General features: G+C 39.8%; 1 protein-coding gene across 1 annotated transcript in view; it reads left to right on the plus strand.

Moving 5' to 3' along the window:
* The first annotated feature begins 2,731 nt into the window (after positions 1-2,731).
* Positions 2,732-20,425, plus strand: part of Syx6 (Syntaxin 6) — a 346,153-nt gene continuing 328,459 nt past the window's right edge. Inside the window, exon 1 of the mRNA XM_067146103.2 lies at positions 2,732-2,985. Within this exon, the coding sequence (XP_067002204.1) occupies positions 2,951-2,985 (35 nt within the window). The 5' untranslated portion in view covers positions 2,732-2,950. The remainder of the gene's footprint in view (positions 2,986-20,425) is intronic.

The raw sequence follows: 20,425 nt of genomic DNA on the forward strand, positions 1-20,425 counted from the left end.
GCATTGCAGGTGAGGCCGCCTGGGCGAGTTACTGGCCCTCCTTCCCAGTTTTATCCCCAACCCAAATGGCTCACGCTCCAGTACACTGCCCTTGAGGCGGTAGAGATGGGATCCCTCGCTGATTCCGGGAGAAAAATCAACCCCGGTCGTTAAACGGATAATGAAATGAAATCAAATAACTGTTAGAAGTAACAGACATGAAAGGAGCGAGAATGATTGCTGGTACAAACAGGAGATAAAGACTAAGAGGAATTAACTCGATGGATGAAGCTCTACGCATAAACCGGCTTCGGTGGTGGGGTCATGTGAGGCAAATGGAAGATTTACAATTTATTTTACGTCGCACCGATACAGACAGGTCTTATGGCGACGACTGGATAGAAAAATCCTAGCAGTGGGAAGGAAGCGGTCGTGTCCTTAATTAAGGTACAACCCCATAATTTGCCTGGTGTGAAAATGGGAAATAACGGAAAACATCTGCCGACAATGGGGCTCGAATCCACTATCTCCCGGATGCAAGCTCACAGCTGCGCGCCCCTAACCGCACGGCCAACTCCCCCGGTGCAAATGAAAGAGGATAGGTTATCTAGGAGAATAATAGACTCAGTCATGGAGGGTAAGAGGAGTATAGGGAGATCAAGACGACGATGATTAAACTCAATTTCTAACGATTTACAGTGTAAGAAATACGGAACTAAACGAGGCCATACAACTACTGTAGTTACAAATAGAGGATTGTGAAAGCGTTTGGTTTATTCACGGAGACTTGCAGACTGAACACTGACAGGCATAACAGTATGTATGGTGGTTGTTGTTGCTGTAGCTGGATGAGAAATAGTGCTACAAGAGCGTAAACAGGATCCTGTCTGGACGTTTGGTGGCCATGAAGGCTGAGAAACCTTCTTCATTCGGTATGACCACTGATAGGGTTGCCGCCTGTACAAATCTCGGGCAAAAATGACGTGTTTCGTAGTATCTCTGTCTTTAATTTCCAATAGTAACATTTAATAAATTGTGTAGGTAACTGGAATCTTTTCCAGAACTTCAAGGGAGGAGAGTGATGATATGGAAGAACTTAATAACAAAGCCTAATGAAGTGCATAAACGAACTTAAAACATTTGTTTAGTATTCCTAGTTCAAATCCCTTCGTTGAACTTACGTTCTCCTTGGAAAGTGGGGGGAGGGGTTAAAGGCTTACATTTTGTACCCAGGCAGATTACAGCTAGGGGCTGCCTGGCCGAGGCGGTAAAGGCGTGCTCGGTTCATCCGGAAGGACGTGGGTTGTAGAATTTAAGAAACGAGATTTCCACTTCCGGAGGTGCACATGGCCCTGAGGTTCACTCAGCCTACACCAAAAATGAGTACCAGGTTAATTTCTGGGGGCAAAGGCGGCCGAGCGTAGCGCTAACCACTCTACTCCACCAAGTGTCGAGGTTACGGATAGTGGAAGCCTTTACCTTCCACCCCTCCAAGGGCCTTCATGGCCTGTATGGAGATGACTTTGATTTCCTTTCCAGATTACAGCTGGTCTCTTGGACGGTAACGCCGTCTCTCAGGTGAGGTGGGTGCGGCCGTGGCCTAAAATATGAACTATCCCGACATTTGCCTTATTGTAGGAGAATGGAAAACCACGGAAAACCATTCTCAGGACAGTCACCGGTGGGGACCACCCCTTCTACCTCCCAAATCCAGGGCTGCCAGGCTAGTAAAACTTCCGATATCCCCCATATATAAAAAATGTTATATAAAGATTTCCGTACCATGATATAACCCGATGCTGACGGATGATTTAAAGACAGCAAGGTCAAATAACAAGTCTACCTTGAAGAAATAAGGAAATCAAATCATATTCTCATATCAACAGTATCCATTATTTCCATAGAATGTCTCGTAATTTTATTGACATGTCCCTTATTTCTTTTGGTAAAAGTGGCAACCGCTGACCGAGTTGAAACCCTCAACTTCAGTCTCGCTTTCCTCTGACGGCTCTTCAACAGGCCTACTGCTACATAAATCTGTGTTTTAGATCCTACCCACTTAACAGCCGGTTTATAAACCAACAGACATTACCTTAAAACACCCTAACATGCTAAAACAATATTTCGTCAATAGATATAATAATTTATAAAGCACGATTCAGCTCGTTCAATGCCCTTTTTATAACACTGGTCGTAATACTGCACCCTCCTGTTTGACCCAGTGAGGAAAGCAATGGCAAACTACCTCACTCCTCATCTTGCCTAGTACGCCTCATTTTGGTGCTGCCATTGGTTTTTGTGGTTTCCCTATAAGTGCACAGCCTTTGGTGGTGCTATTTGAGGATCCAACCAGCCTCTGGACTGATGATCTGACAGACAGACACTGCACCCTCTTTGCACTCTATTTACCCCTACCCCGAGTACATGAGGCATCAGGCATCAATGCGGTTACTCCTAAATGAGCAGGCAGAGAGACCAGCTAGTGGTGCACTGCAGCGGTGAAAATGAACACTACATCATGGAACAACTAAGTATCGAATTACAGGACTGTTGCCAACACATCAAAAAGTATGTTATGTCACTTCGTCCTTTCAATCTTAATTTTTAGAACATATAATCAAATTTCGATTATTTCCTTAATTGTCTAATCCAAGTCGGACTTCATATATACCTTGCCATGTGAATACATAATATATTGAAGGAAGTTTGAAAGTCTATGGAGGTCAGGTATCGTGTCACAGTTGTTTGCCCTTTAATCCATGAACCAGAAATTTAGCAAACTGCTGTGCCAGTTGATGGCAGGCAGATAGATAACTGTAGTGTGCGGGCTGTGTTAATACTGTGACATTGTGTTGTGTGTCTGATTGTGATTGTGCTTACTGAACGCCTAATTCCTGATGATTGTTAATTCAAGTAGCAAGTGTCAACCTCCTGAAAGAAGATCATTGTATGAGTGTCGTTGAGAGCTGACATGACACTGGAAGATCCCTTCTTTGTAGTTAAAGAGTGAGTAACCTGCATGCATTTAAACGTCTTAGTGGTTTGAGAACCTTTAATTAGTGGGGAAAATTACTATAACAAGACTGCTTACTTCAGTATTTTTCATGCACGATTGTATTACTTTACCCTAATTATAATCGTCACTGATTGATCGTTCTGCCCCTATTCAACTTAGTTTTGTAAGTTAAAAATAGTGTATTTCGTGAATATGTTGGGTTTCCGTGATGCAGAGGGAGTTCTGATATTTATATCATGAAAAAATAATGATTTGTTTGTATTTTTTTGCACTCCATTAAAATATGCATGTCACATTAAATTTATTTTTCTTATTCACTTTCTTCATTTTGTTTGCATTTACTGACAGAATAGTGATAATCTCTTGGCTGCTTTATTGCATCTATACTCATCCTAGTTATAAAATACCTTCTAAAAAGTTTTCTATTTGTATATCGTATATTCTAGGCCTACTGGTATATCCTTACAACAAGGAATGTATGACTAGTAGTAAATATCTTATTAGTACTTACCCAGCAAATCACGGGGAATCTGTTATCTGTTGATGTTGTCCCATATTGAATGTATAGATTCTAATTTTCTTAGGAGTACAAACTGCTTTCCCCCCCTTCAGTATAACTATTACAAAGTGATAGTTAATCAATGCAATCACATTTGTACCTCCATTATAGCTGTGTCAAATTGAATATTAACATGCATACAGGTTCGCTAAATTTTCATTATAGACATTTATACTTTCCAGCAAGCCTGTGAATGAATTTAACCCTTCAATAACCCTTTATATGCCCTGTCACTATGGCTTTTGGCCTCCTACATTCATGTCATTAAAATATGAATTACTCATCCTCTCTTACATCTCTTCTATTACTCTTACTCTTCACAGCTGATTCAGTTAGGCTCTAGATAACCTACCCTCTTCAATTCATCTTACGTGATTCCATCACTAAAGTCATTCATATGTGCAGCTTCCTTTTACATGTTCAATCCTAACCTAGCATTTATGTCTTCAGTACTTTATCCTCCTATCATTAATTCCACTTGCAGTCACATATTCCATGATTCAAAGCATTAAAATCTAATGTGCAAATGTTCATTCAATTAATTTACATTATCACTCCAAGAATAGTCCACACATGTTTTACCAGTGTATATTTATGTGTTACAATATTGTGTCTGCACTACATAGTTGCAGGATTCTATCCATGCCATCAGAGAATGTGTGCTTAACGTTTAATGACAAGTAAACTGTTAGTTGGGTAGAAGTACAGAGTCTACATAGCAGTGATTATAACATAATATGTCAGTTTTAATGCTGCTCTTCTTACCTAGAAATGATTCTGGAAGAGAGATGTGTTTATTACACTTGCTAGGGAGCAACCCGCCCACCCCTAGAAGTATATTTACTTTTATAACCTAAAGTAGTGGTCCAGGCACCATTATCCATTGCCTCCGCACCTGCTATCATGGGCATTGGCTGAGATGTTGAAGATGATTTCATTCCCACCAACCACTGCAGAAGAAAAAATGCTAAAGAAGCCCACGAAGTTTGAAAGTGTCATGGCGTCTTTCTCGATTCCTCTTTTAACCTGGGGGTTTACGTCCCTATACCTCCTTTCCTTTACAGGAATAATGATAGAGAATGCAAACATTTTATTTATATATCACAAAAAAAAATTACTAATTGAAACATACCTTAATGGAGAGGAGGGTACAGTTCATCAGTATGTTCATGTCCACCAAATGAACGAAGATCGTTGGCCTAAGAAAATGTTGGATTGAATACCATCAGAAAGATAGAGAAAAAGGGGAGTACTTGGGAAGATGATAGAGAGTATATGGATCTCAGAAATCTACAGGAAGGTAACTGGCTAAATCGACATCTGTGGAAAACAGGCTGTAGTAAAGGACTGTTGCAGATGATAATGATGCCAGCCAAACACTAACTTATGAGGTGTAATTTGCTGTAGCTTAAGAATGGAGATGTTGAAACTTGCATACCGTAACAAAAACTTAATTTTACAGGAGATCAAAACAAACTGTCTTACAAATGAAAATGGAAAACAAAATTGTGCTAATTACAAATTGTGAATTAAATTTTGATAATAATTGACTAATTTAGTACAAAAATTCAATTTGTTCCTGTAAGGTTTTCATTTTGGACTCGTGAGGTATCTATAAACAAGTGTCATATGAGATAGGAGATGGCAGTGCTGGTTCATTTTAAGCAATTCTGTTGGCTCTTTTATTATGTGGTTTCCTCACTATGATCTGGAGGCTTTGTATAGGCACAACAAAATAATATATTGCAGATATAAGGTCTGTATTCTGAAGCGATCATAAAATAATACATTTGTACCCATTTTCCTTGTATGGACCGGTTTTGAAAAGTTCCATTCATGGAGTAATATCAGGGGTTAATTGATACTTCAATAAAAAAAAGAGCCTATTTGTCATACTGGCATCTGTGTTTCTTTCCAGCATTCTGTGCAGAGTAGGCCTACAGTATTATACAGGATAGCTGCTCAGTTGTACCAGCTACAATATTACAAGCTTAGGCTCTCGTTTTGCTTTTACTGATGTACACAATATCTCAGAGTACATCTTTTGTCAATATGTTATTAAGTTTTATAACTCTTTTACTACAGTGCAGTGCAGATTTGTAACTAATCCTACTGCAGTGAACTCCCATTCACAGGCCTACATCTTAAAGAAAGATATCTTCAAACATATCAGCTGACAGCTGTTTTCAAAGATTTGCCTCAATGTCTCAGTTAGACGTAATACCAATATAAATGGTCCATTATTGGACATTATAAATTTTCCAGCTACTCATTCCTAGTTGCCAGCGTTTTGACTCTGTGTGCTAAGTTGGGCTCATCATTTGGTACTTAGCACACCCACCAAGACGCATGGTTAGTGCATACCGTGGAGGCCACTGTAGGCTACTTGGAGCCACCGGCAGTGCCAATGCACTATGAGAGAGACTTCATCTCATTACCAAAAATTGATGCCTGCTTGGCCTTCAGATGATATAGATGTTTCAGGTTCCCTATGGGAATCAATATCTACATCATTAGTTAGACGTGTTTGTTGTTTGATTTTTTACGTTCATTAGAATATTTTGATAATATTTTTTGTTAGTCTGAGTAGGCTATATGTTACATAACATTCTTATACTTTGTACAAATATGATGGAACCAGTAAAGCAAACAGTACAAATATCTATATCAAAGGAAGTTAAAAAGAGATAGGAATAAATTGTGCAAAAAGTTTAACACGGCAACTAGCTATAGAGTTGGCAGATAGAACAACAGTAAGATGAGAAATGACCAAACAAAAAAGAACAAGAACTCCATATCTTCACATTCTAAATTTTTTGTAGACATTCTCTTTCATCAGTTACAGATCTTTGTAATCTATTTCTTTTCATCCCCTACAAACTTGTTTTCCCAGCTTCATGAGGGGTCAGACATCCATGATAATTGAGGGGCCCTCTTTTGAGAAATAGTTTTTGATGTGAGGAAATTCAGGATAAGAAGAAAATATTATTTTTTTTGCTAGGGGATTTACGTCGCACCGACAAATAGGTCTTATGGCGACGATGGGATAGGAAAGGCCTAGGAGTTGGAAGGAAGCGGCCGTGGCCTTAATTAAGGTACAGCCCCAGCAGAAGAAAATAGGATAAATACAGTATCATGTAGATGTTAGTAAGAACACAGAACAAATAGAAGGATAAGGAGCCCAACAATTGTTCCCTTTCCTTCACACACTCTCAATAAATTAATAAATAATTTGAAAGTTTTCATGTCTTTTTATTCATAACACCACGAACATAGTGGGCTCAAAAGTTGAAATGCCATGCCTCCCCAAGAAGCTGGCTAATAATACTCCTCTAGTGCACTGTCATTGCATTATGCTGCAGAGTGGTGTATGAACAGTGTACTAGGGTTTTTATAGGTTCAGTCAATTCTGAAAAAAATGTATCTGCAAGAAAATACAATGCCATGTGCTCATTCTTTTTTTGAGCAACTGTACATTCATCATATTAAATTGTAGGTAATATCAAAGTATATGACAAAAGTAAAGAAAATCAGATATAAATATTAGGACTTCAATTGACTGCATTGAACCTAATCTATAATCTGTTGACTTTTGATTAAAGCAATCTGAATTTCATTTTAGTTTTTATTCTAACATTAAAATACATAAAAATTTATGGTTGCAAATGTCAGTAACTTAAAGAAATTGGCAGGAATTAATGAGTGGCTTTACAATATTTCTTACCAGATGCTAGTTACTATTTTGACACATAACTTATGTTATTTACTCTTCCACCACTCTTTGTTACAAATTTGCTATGTAAAATATTAAAGGGTTAAAGCAGTTGAACATAAGGCGTACAGTATTAGATTCTACGATCATTTGTAGCCGTTGGTCATGTGGTGTACATTTTCACACCAGTCCAGTTTCATGTTTAATGGTCTTCTTCCCAGTGAAACACTGAGCCACAGACTGCATAGTAAATAGTCTGAAAAGGGAAGTGTCTGCTTTCTTATTAAGTTTACTGAAGATCCTTGTATGTTTCTTCAAAAAAGTCTTCATACAAACAAGAAACCTCCCTGAATTTATAACAGAGCCTTCAAAACCAGCTTTTTCTTCCTTTAAAAGGCCCTATTATGTTGTGAATATCACTATGTCTTTAAATTGGCTTCTTAATGCAGATATTTCAGTTTCCTCATGGACAGTTAAAAAAAAAAATGCTTTCTAAACAAAGTTAGTATTGTAAGAGTGGGACATATCGCCCCAGACTGAGTGATAACGTCCTGCAGCTTATCTTGTTCAAGGCCAAGTTCAGGTGTGTGTAGTATAGGAGTGTGGTGACAACAAGGTATCAGTTTGCTTAGACCAACCTGCATGTTACAGAACAACTCTTTCACTTTCTTAATGAACATTTATATGATTTAGTGTCATGGTAACCAGTTAACAACTTTGTTGATATGAGAGTGAAATATTAAATAATCTGATACATAAGAAATAGATAAGGGAAAGGAAGATTCTGACCTTTTAAAAGTGTATTCAGGAATACCAGATTTCTCAGATCAAAATAAAGGACACAAGCATACAAAAATTAATCTGTAACTTAAAACAATACATCCAGAATTTCGATCAAAGTCCGAAACGTTCAGAATCAATTTTGCCATTTGAATGTAAATAAGGACGCAAGCTTTCATTGGTTTTCAGCTTAAGAATTTTCAACATCTACAGCAGGCACCTACTCACCCAGTTCAAACAAACTGAAATGGGCACATTTATTTATTTTCATTTTTTTTCGTTATGAAAATGTATTTAATAATCCGTATGATGAGCTTTCTGCAAATGTGGACATTCCAAAAGTGTGGAGATCGTATTTAAACATTTCAAATTACCTATTTTCAGTGCTACAAAGTCCAGCTCTGGACTAAATGATTAGGGTGGTCACCTCGGGTTCGATTCCCGGCAGAGTTGCGGATTTTAACCTTGATTGATTAATTCCTATGAATCAGGGACTCTGTGTGTGTGTGTGTGTGTGTGTGTGTGTGTGTGTGTGTGTGTGTGTGTGTGTGTGTGTGCCGTTTCAGTTAAAAAAATGAAATGGCGTATGGCTTTTAGTGCCGGGAGTGTCCGAGGACATGTTCGGCTCGCCAGGTGCAGGTCTTTTGATTTAACTCCCGTAGGCGACCTGCGCGTCGTGATGAGGATGAAATGATGATGAAGACGTCACATACACCCAGCCCCCGTGCCAGTGAACTTAACCAATGATGGTTAAAATTCCCGACCCTGCCGGGAATCGAATCCGGGACCCCTGTGACCAAAGGCCAGCACGCTAACCATTTAGCCGGGCGCCGTTTTCAGTATTAGAATTCGACCGCACATAGAACGCAGGTCAATTCGAGAGAGCTGCACAAGTCTCTTAGGAGACCATATGTCATTATTAGAGTGCAGTATTTGTTAAATGTAATGATAAATATGAACGTCAGAGGTAAACTTATCGTAAGTGCAGTGGCGGCGATAAGGACCCCCTGCTGGCCCCGCGGGGCGGGGGGATGGCTTGTGAGGGGCCCATGATTTTCTTAATTCCGTAGCAGAAGGGTGATTTTTCATATTTATACAACCCACAGTATCATTTATATTAGGCTACAGAGGGTTATTCCAAACTTAGGCCGTCGTAGTGCAGAGCTTCTTTCGTCAATAGGATTACGGTAGTTACTTCTGAAAGAATGTGGGTTTCCCAACCTGTTCGAATAATAACCATCCCTTGCTGCCAGTCAAACAATCAAAAAGGCTTTTGAAGTAATTAGCCAGTTCTGAGATCCTAGTAGTTGGCGAAGATGCGATAACAAGTATATATCCTTATCAGAACTCGAAATACTGAAGTTTCGAGCCTGTTTATAACTCTCGGCAGCCAGTGGAGGTAAGTAGGCTTATGGCCGGTTGAGTTGTAAATGGTAGTAAATTATTTGGTCCTCGGAACGAGATTATTTCTTAATATTATGATGGTCAGCGTGTTTTGGTTACTATAATTGGAATGTGCATTTCGTGTGTGTGTTCCTTCGCATTTGAAAATTAAATTGTTTAACATTATTATTATTATTATTATTATTATTATTATTATTATTATTATCGTCGTTGCTGTTCATTGTAATAATATACAACCTTGTACTGCGAAATAAATTTGTAACTTTCTTTATAAGGAAACGAGGGGCCCATTTTAAATTATTGTGAGGTGGCCCCGAGCTTCTTAGCGCTGCTGCTGAGGCGCGTATTTTGCTACCTTTAAGGTAGGTCGAATCGACACTTCTGACCGTCGTAAATTATCGTGAGAGCCAGTACAATAAGGAGCGTGTAGAGCGGCATAAAGCTGAACTATTGTATCTCACCATGTTTATCGCTGGGTTTTCCTTGCACATACCTGTACAGTACAATCGTATCACATAGCTTGTCTTCATTCCTGCGAAACATGCACATACAATAGTGTACCCATAAGATAAGACCAAAACAAGTCCCATACGATCGAAAATGAAAAACCACAACCTGTTTCCAGTCATTCGACTGGGTCAGGAATAGTATGGATGAAGCTCCCATCTAGCGGCGAGGGTAGGAATTGTGCCGGCTGCCGAAGCCTGTCGCTCTCCTCTGGGGCAGTGATTAATGACTGAAAGATGAAATGAAATGATATTGGAGTGTGTTGCTGTAATGAAAGATGACGGAAAACCGGAGTACTCGGAGAAAACCTGCCCCCGCCTCCGCTTTGTCCAGCACAAATCTTGCATGGAGTGACCGGGATTTGAACCACGGGACCCTGCGATGAGAGGCCAGCGTTCTGCCGCCTGAGCCACGTAGGCCCAAAACCTCAAAATCGTCGTGTTTTTTAAAATTACATTTATGATAGTTTATCTCTCACGTCCAGAATATTACGTCTCTATATGTGCGATAAGCTTGATTTGCAGCCGGTGTTATAAATAAACGCATTATACTTTCGGGATCATTGGCAAGCGATATTTACTCACTTCCTGCAGGTGATACTACAGTTTTCTGTGCACTAAATACACTACAACAGTCATTCCCAAACTGTGGTCCGCGGACCCCCCGGGGTCCGCGATAATAGTGTAAGTTGTAAGTATTTGAAGATTGAAATTTTATTGTACACGCACAATTCACAGACAATTATATAAAATTTAGGAAGTATGTTTTTATTGTTGTATAACTTGCATACAGTATATCGATGGATTTCTTTTAAAACCTCGTATGGTTCGTCCATTATTGGAATATGCAAACAGTGGTTGGATCCCTCACCAGTAATACCTAATAAAAGAAATAGATGGTGTGCAGAGGAAAGCAGCAAGATTTGTAACGGGGGATTTCAGGAGAAAAAGTGTATCAGAAATGTTAGAGAAACTTGGGTGGAAAGCTTTAAGTAAGAGAAGGGAGAAAACTAGACTTATAGGAGAGGAAGCATGGGGGAAATCCGTGAGAGGCTTCAGTTGAAAAATAATTATATATAGTAATTTAGGGATATCTCGACACGCTAAGCAAAAACCTGTAATTTTGATCATGCTTTATTTGTAAAAAATTTCAATTATTTCCCAGGTGATTTTGTACACAGTTAGTTTATGTTTTCTATTATTTATGGCAAAAAATAACATTTCATAACATGTTAAATTATCGAGTAAATAAAGGATGCAATAATGTCTACTTCTCCCGCACTTAGGGAGAACCTGACACTAGGTAGGACCTCCGAATAGTTACGCAACTGTTGTACACAATGGGTACATATAAACTGCTCATCGTTTCCATTTTCCACACACATCTCGTGGAACCATTTCCTGCATTCCCCACTACATTGGACCCATGCTTCATTACGGTTATCGTCACATACTGCGCAGAAATTCTCAGATCAAAGAAGACTGCTTGAGAAACTAGCTTCCCCGTTCGTTGCGCACGCCGAGTTCTCGTTGTTGTCCTTCGATTTGAAGGATTCTTTTCATTTTCGCGTTTCCTATTCTTTAAATTTTCCCGATACTCCTGCGAAGTCACCGTGGCGGATGGGGGGTGGGGAGTGGCGAAGCAACACAACCCTATTCATACAGCTTATGCCTTATCAAGCACATCCGGATCTTTGCAGTGCGTTGAGTGTCCGTCGATAATGAACCGAATCCTGCCCTGAGGTTTGTAACGGTTTAGGTGCTCAAGGAATAATGATTCGGACATTTTAATAACTGATCCACTGGGCATTCCTTTTGAGTGTATCTTTGCCTTATCCCTTTCATTATAACAAAGGAATTGGATAGCATATTCAGTAGCATTACCACACACCATTACTGTTACCGTAGATCCCTATTCTGCCGTGGTGCTGTCAAACACGTTTTTCTTTCCTTCTTCGCTGATAATCTTCCCTGCCTTGAATATAAGCTGAACACCAGTTTCATTGACATTCAAAATATTACCAGACTCTTGAAAAACCCAGTCATATCCAACCATTGCATTTTGGTTTTTAAATATGCTTCTTAACACCATTCCTCTGAGTGAACCTAAAGCCAGTTTTTGTAAGTCGGTCACTGTTCGCGCAAACCCTTTAGAATCGAGATGAAAAAGATGGTTGACTAACTGGTCCTCCATAGCTTTGTCAATTGTTGCTCCTTTTTCCAGTAGGCCGATGACATTCGATGTTAGGCCCCTTAAAACAAGCATCATCAACCTTTTTCCAGTTTTCTGTTGGTAGATACACCAGATGGTATTCTGGATCTGAGTGCATTCCTTGGAATACTGAAATACTTCGCAGCTGTTGCTAAAGTAGTTCCATTTTCCACGCCCTTAATAGCAGCAGCCATATCTTCTGCATTCCATCGTCCAAGCAGACCTTTGTACACAATTTCCGTGGCATCCTCCACCTATAACCATTTGGATGCAAATCTATTAATGCGAAACTTCTACTTTATCATCAGTCTCCAACCTTCGTAATTTGAGTTTAATTTAACACTTACAAACATGATTATAAAAATATCGCATTACCAAAATATTATACATATCCTAATACACTACATTGTCATAATTTATTACTCCTACTAAACTGTAGAATTAACGCACCATTAAACCATGTCCCCAAAAATGTATCCCGGTTTAGAGATTCAGGGAGATCTCGAGATCTCCCAGCTTGTCGTGTCTACTCCCCGAGTTTCATTGGCAGGCAAGAGGTCGCAACACTTACCAAGCTGAAGGTTTGGCGATTTGGTAATGACATCACCGCTTCTCCGAAACTTGCTTAGTGCGCCTAACCTAAAACATTATCTTAAAAGTATCGCATATCTACCTATTTCGTTACACAACCTACTCATCATATTATAGCAAGTTACTTTTAAATCATATATCACTTACTTACTCACCTTCAATTGTTCATATACCTTGTATTTATAGTGATAATCTTCAGCTATCAGGGTGACCATGAGCACAAAACCATACGGCTTGCAAGTTTGACCTGTGCAGTACTGTGGTTACCAGAGGCGCTAAGCTTAAGTGTCGAGTTCTCCCTCATGTCGGGATCTCCCTAAGTTACCTTACTATTACATACTATATACTATAGTATAGAATATACTATGGAACACATCACCTGGGGAAGTGTTTGATCCTACGAGATAGAAAGAAGACTATAGAGTGGCTAACGTGGCTGATACAGCGCTCTGGGTGGTGCCAGGGCGAAATAGCGACGCCATAGTTTAAGCGCCATCCACATATTTTCTTCCGCTTACAGTGCGCTACTTTTGATAGATTAGATCCAAAAAATTAACTGCATATCCAGCGTGTGTACAATAGGTCTACTTTTATTTCCTTGTAGGAAGTGACGAAGCAGCGAAACACAATAAACGGTATAGGCCTACTGCCTGCCTGAATGGCTCAGACGGTAGAGCGCTGGCTTTCTGCCTAAGTTGACATATTTGATATTTGAAAGTGCTCAAATACGTCAACCTTGTGTCAGCAGATTTATCTGTCTGTATTGGAATACCGGCGGTACAATATCCCGGCATCTCATCTTCTCCGAAACCGTAAAAAGTATTTGGTAGGACGAAAAACCAATAACACTATTTACTATTAAATGGTATCCTACAGAGCACAGTACCTGGCATTTTGAAAATGAATATAATAGTGAACAACGACGATACAAGTCACCTTGACGTATTGCAAGGCACAAGTATACTTGCACGACCGTAGGTCGGTAATGTCTTTGAGGTTGAGCCAGAGGTACTCCTGAAGCCTGTGGTAATATGATGGAGAGGGCCCACGTAAAATAAACGGTGGTTGGTACGCGTGGATGTTGACGGGGTGGAAGGAGTACCTTTGGTTGTAGGGCTGTTTCGTCTTAAGTTTTATATATATATATATATATATATATATATATATATATAAAAACAAGGCATCACTGGAATATATGTTTAATTGATTGTACAGTTGAAGGTGTGACGTAAAACTACCTCTGCCTACAATATTTATCCATGTATACAGGTGAAAAGTTATTTGTTGCCTAATGGCAACAGTATGCAGTAGAGGGTTAAACAATTATTTTAAATGGTTTATCCTACAATTTCTTGTTCTGATTTCATTATTACTATTATTATTACTGTTATTATTATATTGTTCACTTTTTAAACCTTGCACTCCACGGGTCTAGAATACTTTTTCTTCGTACATTTTATTATTATTATTATTATCATCATCATCATCTGTTTACCCTCCAGGTTCGGCTTTTCCGTCGGACTCAGCGAGGGATCCCACCTCTACCGCCTCAAGGGCAGTGTCCTGGAGCTTCAGACTCTTGGTCGGGGGATACAACTGGGGAGAATGACCAGTACCTCGCCCAGGTGGCCTCACCTGCTATGCTGAGCAGGGGCCTTGTGGAGGGATGGGAAGATTGGAAGGGATAGACAAGGAAGAGGGAAGGAAGCGGCAGTGGTCTTAAGTTAGGTACCATCCCGGCATTCGCCTGGAGGAGAAGTGGAAAACCACGGAAAACCACTTCGAGGATGGCTGAGGTGGGAATCGAACCCACCTCTACTCAGTTGACCTCCCGAGGCTGAGTGGACCCCGTTCCAGCCCTCGTACCACTTTTCAAATTTTCGTGGCAGAGCCGGGAATCGAACCCGGACCTCCGGGGGTGGCAGCTAATCACGCTAACCACTACACCACAGAGGCGGACATTATTATTATTATTATTATTGGTTTTCACATCTCACTGACTACCTTTTTTTTTTTTTTTTTTTTTTTTGGAGACGGCGAGGTACTGGAATGTTGTCCCGCAGCAGTTTTCTTACGTGCCGGTAAATCTAGGTACGGACACAAGGCTGACCCACAGATACACTTTTAGCTCGTGGTTAGATAGTCTCTTTCAAATTCTTTGACTAACCAGTTCAATTGCATTCTATAAGATTTCTTCAATCTTCTGCGTCGTCTTCTCTCTTGATTTCTCTGCGCTCATTGTACCGTAGTCGCGTTGAGTGATGCGATGTTTAGTTCATGCGGATATGTAGCTCCGGGATTCCAACACAACACCCTCAAACTCCGTCGTCGAACAGAATAGTCTATCTCCCAAACAGTTCTGACTACAAGGTTATGTTTGCAGATAGGATAGGCTCGCTATGACACTCGGCCCTCGTGTCAAACAGTTCGATGTTCGTGTTGTTGCACATCAAGTCTTTGCACTAGCAACCTGCTAACTATGCTGAGACATGAAAGGGGCGCGTCGCGACACGCGGTCGTGACAGGCCTTCGATTCAGAGGGCCCCGAATTCGACCGCGTCGAGGATTTTAACTGGACAGTCGATAGTTAATTCCTCCGGATCGGGGACTGGATAACCATCTTCATCTACACACAGCGGAATATACTACAAATTACCACAGAAACACGCAATACTGAATACATCATTCCACGTAAGGTTTGCGTCAGGAAGGGCACCCGGCCGTGAAATTGGGATGAATTCATACAAAATACCGAGGTAACTGACAAGAGACCAGGAAATATTATTATTCGAGTGATAGGCTATGAATTATTTCTCTATGTTGTATTGTTCAAGGTTTTCTGTTCAATATTTTAATTCTCTGTAAGTAGGGCTAAATTTGTTTAATGGCAATGTATTGTTTCTTTGGTAATTACTGGAAATGTGTTGATTTTCCTTCTTTATACAATAAATGTAAGTATGTAGCCTGTATCTTGTATTTTAATGCCCTTTTAAAACGGTACGGTATTATCTTTGAGTGATTTCCTGATCAAGAAAACTGTGAAACCGTATTTATTTCTGCAGCCTGTGTACTTGCTTCGTCACCACGCCCACTTGTTTTGATCGCTTAGAATATGGCGGACGCAGCGGCACTTGATGGGGTAGAGTGGTTAGCTCTACGCCCGGCCGCCTTTGTCCCCAGAAATTAACCTGGTACTCATTTTTGGTGTAGGCTGAGTGAACCTCAGGGCCATATGCACCTCCGGAAGTGGAAATCTCGTTTCTTAAATTTTACGTCTTCCTGACTGGGATTCGAACCCACGTCCTTCCGGGCGAACCGAGCACGCCTTTACCGCCTCGGCCAGACAGCCCCTTTGGCGGTCAAATAGCCACTCTATAATCCTCTTTCTAGCTGGTTGGTTTGATCCTTTTCCAAAATCTGTACAGATATTCAAGAAAAGAATAAACAGCAGCGGAGAAAATAAATGTTAAGAGGGCATTCGACCTCTGTAGGTCATTGTAAATACAGAATTTTTGTGAATAAATTAATTCCGTCCCCTTGTCTATGGAGACCGGACAGCTGAAGTAGAAGACTGCCTGTAGGCGTGAAGTACAGTGGGGACTTCCAGGGCCTGGGACCGCTACGGTAGCCGTGAAGGCCCTTCAGGAACTCTGAAAAGACGTGGCAAAAGGGGCTGCGGTTAAGATGCAGCAGGTTGTTATGCACGTTAGGTATCAAAATGTTTTTTTTCTTTTTTAAAAAAAACAATGTTCATTTAAATCATATAGCAATTGTATAGTATTTTTTGAAGTGATTCCACATACTGTATATGAGTTGATTATGTGTGTAAATACAGAGGATATTATGAGTAGAATATTGTAAATAATATACATTTATTAAGGATGAACTGTGTGTTTAATAGAAAAAATGTTAACATAAATTGTAGAATACTGTATTTTAGAAAAAATGTCTTCTTTCCTTTTTAATTTAAAATTTAGTTGTATTTTTGTGTATCATTTGCCACCGAGGTAGAGACCTCATTTACAAATAAAGTAATTTGATTTGATATGCCCCAGTGCTCTTCCTATCCATTATTTTCCTTATGACTTGTCATGCCTCCCAGCCACATATTGGTATCCATCAGAACAATTTTCGTTGTGTTCATTTTCCTGTGATTATGTGTGAAGGAAACTGGACCTTACCTACCGTACTGTAGGGATGTTGTTTGCAGGACGAATTTACGCTCCCCTACAGTGTAATGTATTTAAGGTTCGTTTTCTTTTACACATTAGGATAGGAAAATACACAACGAAAATTATTCTGATGCACTGCCTATAATTATGTGGCTAGGAGGCGTGATCAGTCTTAAGAAATATAGTGGGTGGGAAGAGCATTGGAACATACGTTTTAAACAGTGGCGGCTGGAGCAAAAAAATCAGTTGGGTGCTGTAACCCATCCTCCCCTTTAGAAAAATATTTAGAAACCTGCGGTTTTCAAGAGGCTCTCCACTGAGTTTCCAATACTGAACAAACACGCAAACCACCCCAACACATATACACATTCCTCGTACAAAACTAATTAAACACACAATGACACTTGCAATGTTTTGACATTCACGAACTCAGAAACATTTGGTGTGAGCGCGCAAAAACAGAACTTCTCAAAGTTACCAAAAATCATTGAAATAAAACCGGCAACGTCGTAATGCTAAATTACATGTTATGTTGTTATAGTGAAATTTATAAACAAGACATTTTGTAATTAAAGAAAAGCATAGTATCATATCCTTATTTTGACAACATAAAACAATTTTTATAGTTCATCGATTTACAAATGTGGCTGTAGAACAGGCAAGTTGGGAGTATTAAAAGACCTGGCGGGAACAGCTGATGGCTACAGTATTTTGTTTTCCTGTTTGCTGTTTGCTTTCAGCGATCCCCTCTTAAATACTACCGCTGAGTCAAGAGGTTGCCACCTGCCACATTCTCATTTTGGTCGAAATGCAAGTCTGACCAGTGCTGCCTCTCTGTGATCGAACGAAGAATCGGTTTTGACTGTTGTTTCCACAGCACATCGGAAACGTTGGACACACAGGCGTAAAAGGCAGAGTTTCTGCTTTTTGTAAAAAGAAAAAAAAAGCTGAGAATTTCTCGCTGAGCTGTGATCTGCACAGCACCCGACGTGGAGCGAACGACTAGTTACCTGGTTGTGAGGGGAGTTGAATGATCCTGTTCTTTGGCTGACTTTTTTTTTTTCAATGCACTAAATTTCATCGTAGATATTATTAAAGTAATTTATTTTTCAACTAGACAGTGTGCTGCAGCACTTCAGCACATTAAGGTACGGCCGCCCCTAATTTTAAAAGAAAGCCATCGATATGTAACTCTTAAGTTGGCCGATAGATGATACAAGTCAGCAGCGGAAAAATAAGAAATACTACAATGCAACGTAAGTGATGTAATTGTGACACACTTGGAATTGCTAGTATCCACACTCAGGCCACATTTTCCATCTCTGGTTGAGGAAATCTCGGGGATCAGAAATCCTTTCTTTCAGACTGAACACGAACTGCCCTCCTTTAAGGAAGATCAACTAGCCGAAGTACCTTGGCAGAAAGAAAAAATAAATTTAAGTATGATACGGGTGGAGAATCAGGTGGAGTGACATGTTTAACTCCAGGAAGTTCCATGATTATATCACAACTCCATGTCTCTGATCGACTTTTGGATCCGTGACATCCCCTATACCCTACAATTTCTAGAAAGGAAATACTGCCTTTAATGCCTAAATACCTGTGTGAGTGTACCTTTTCTGCTCTGACACAAATGGAAACGAAGTACAGAAACAGAGCTAATATGGAGACAAATTTTCGGTTCGAGTGACTACGCTTGTAAAAAGCTTGGTCTTGGAAAACAGCACCATCCGTCCCATTGATCCAACAATCGCAATAAGTGAATTTTTTCAAGTAAGTTTCTAGATCCAGACTGTTGTAATTATTAGCTAAGTGTCACATTGTTTTATAATGTCTGTGCATTTATTAAGCACTGCATATTTATATAAATGAAGTTAAATTAAACTTTCAAAGAAAGTAAATATTAGTCCGAAATTATACGAATAAAATCAAACATGGTAACATCAAAAAATTAATTTTTTTGTTTGTTTTGTTTACTGAATGCAGTGGCTATGAGGTCATTGGATATGCATGCGATATGCTTAGGAGGCATCAGAAACAAAAAGTTTGGGAAACCCTGCACTACAATACAAAATTAACTGCAAATAACTATATATATTTAAAACACTAGGCTTATTTTTGTTACGGTGAATTCGAGAGAACGGCTGAATCGATTGGCATCGTAAAGCATTCTGACCAAAGCTCTTGGCCTGTAGATTTGCAGAGTGTATTTAAAAGTATAAAAAATTCGTGCCGTATATTTTTAAATGATTAAAGAAAATATAGCATTTTAATTAGCCAAAACACTCGCCAGTACTTCAAGGTCTCCTGGACTGTGGGAGCGTTGTGGCGTCCGATGCTAGAGGGGAGGTGGAAGGGGACGAGCACACATGCGTAGTCGGACGTCTTACTGATCAGCTGTTGTGTTGCAGAGAGTCGCTTAGTCGAGAAGAAGCTGTTCAGCGCAATGCGTTCTCCCTATATATTTAAAACACTAGGCTGATTTTTGTTACCGCGAGTTTGATGGATCGGCTGAACTGATTGACAATTAACTTGGCATTTTGTACCACGGTCAATAAAGCTCAAGCCGGGTTGAGTGGCTCAGACTGTTGAAGCGCTGGCCTTCTGACCCCAACTTGGCAGGTTCGATCCTGGCCCAGTCCGGTGGTATTTGAAGGTGCTCAAATACGCCAGCCTCGTGTCGGTAGAGTTACTGGCACGTAAAAGAACTCCTGAGAGACAACACTCCGGCACCTCGGCGTCTCCGAAAACCGTCAAAAAATAGTTAGTGGGACGTAAAAACAATCACATTATCATTCATAAAGCTCAAGGGGAAACAATGGAACGTGCAGGTTTCAATTTACCTCAGCCAATTTTCAGCCATGGCATATGTTGCAATATCTATTAGCTTGACCATGATGGCCACCAATGGTCCGTATTGACTTAATTACTATTATTATGTCAGAGTCCGCCTTGTCATACAATTCAAATGCTAGTATATATTCTAAACCATCAAAGACTGTAAGATGTTCAACCCGCTAGCTAGACAGTCTGCCGATTGAGCTTGTAGTGACAACACACCTGTAAGGCCTTTGCATCTGAAGTAAGTCACTTTTAATTTCAACGTTGGTTTCTCATTTCGTCATGTCGCCTTAGAATCATTGCATTTTAGTTTTTTTCTTTTTCTTACAGACAAAGAAAGTCCAGTTTAACCTAGCAGGTTTGATCTCCAAAAAAGAATATAATAATTTTTGTTAGATGCGTCGAGATATTGTTTTGGATAAGCAGACCCATACTGTTTTAACTTCATTAAGTATAACAACGTGAGATCCATGGAGGGCGGTGGGACTATGAAGGTCATAAAGATGCCATGCTACAATAACTTACGTACGTACCGTAATTGTCAACCAGCTCAATTTTGGTACCATATACAAACTTTCTGCAGGACTTTGGACATAACATGAATGATATCCAGTTTCAACTTTTAATGCTGTTATTGTATTGTTGTTTTTATC

Source organism: Anabrus simplex, chromosome 1 (assembly GCF_040414725.1).
Source record: "Anabrus simplex isolate iqAnaSimp1 chromosome 1, ASM4041472v1, whole genome shotgun sequence".
Taxonomy (NCBI): domain Eukaryota; kingdom Metazoa; phylum Arthropoda; class Insecta; order Orthoptera; family Tettigoniidae; genus Anabrus; species Anabrus simplex.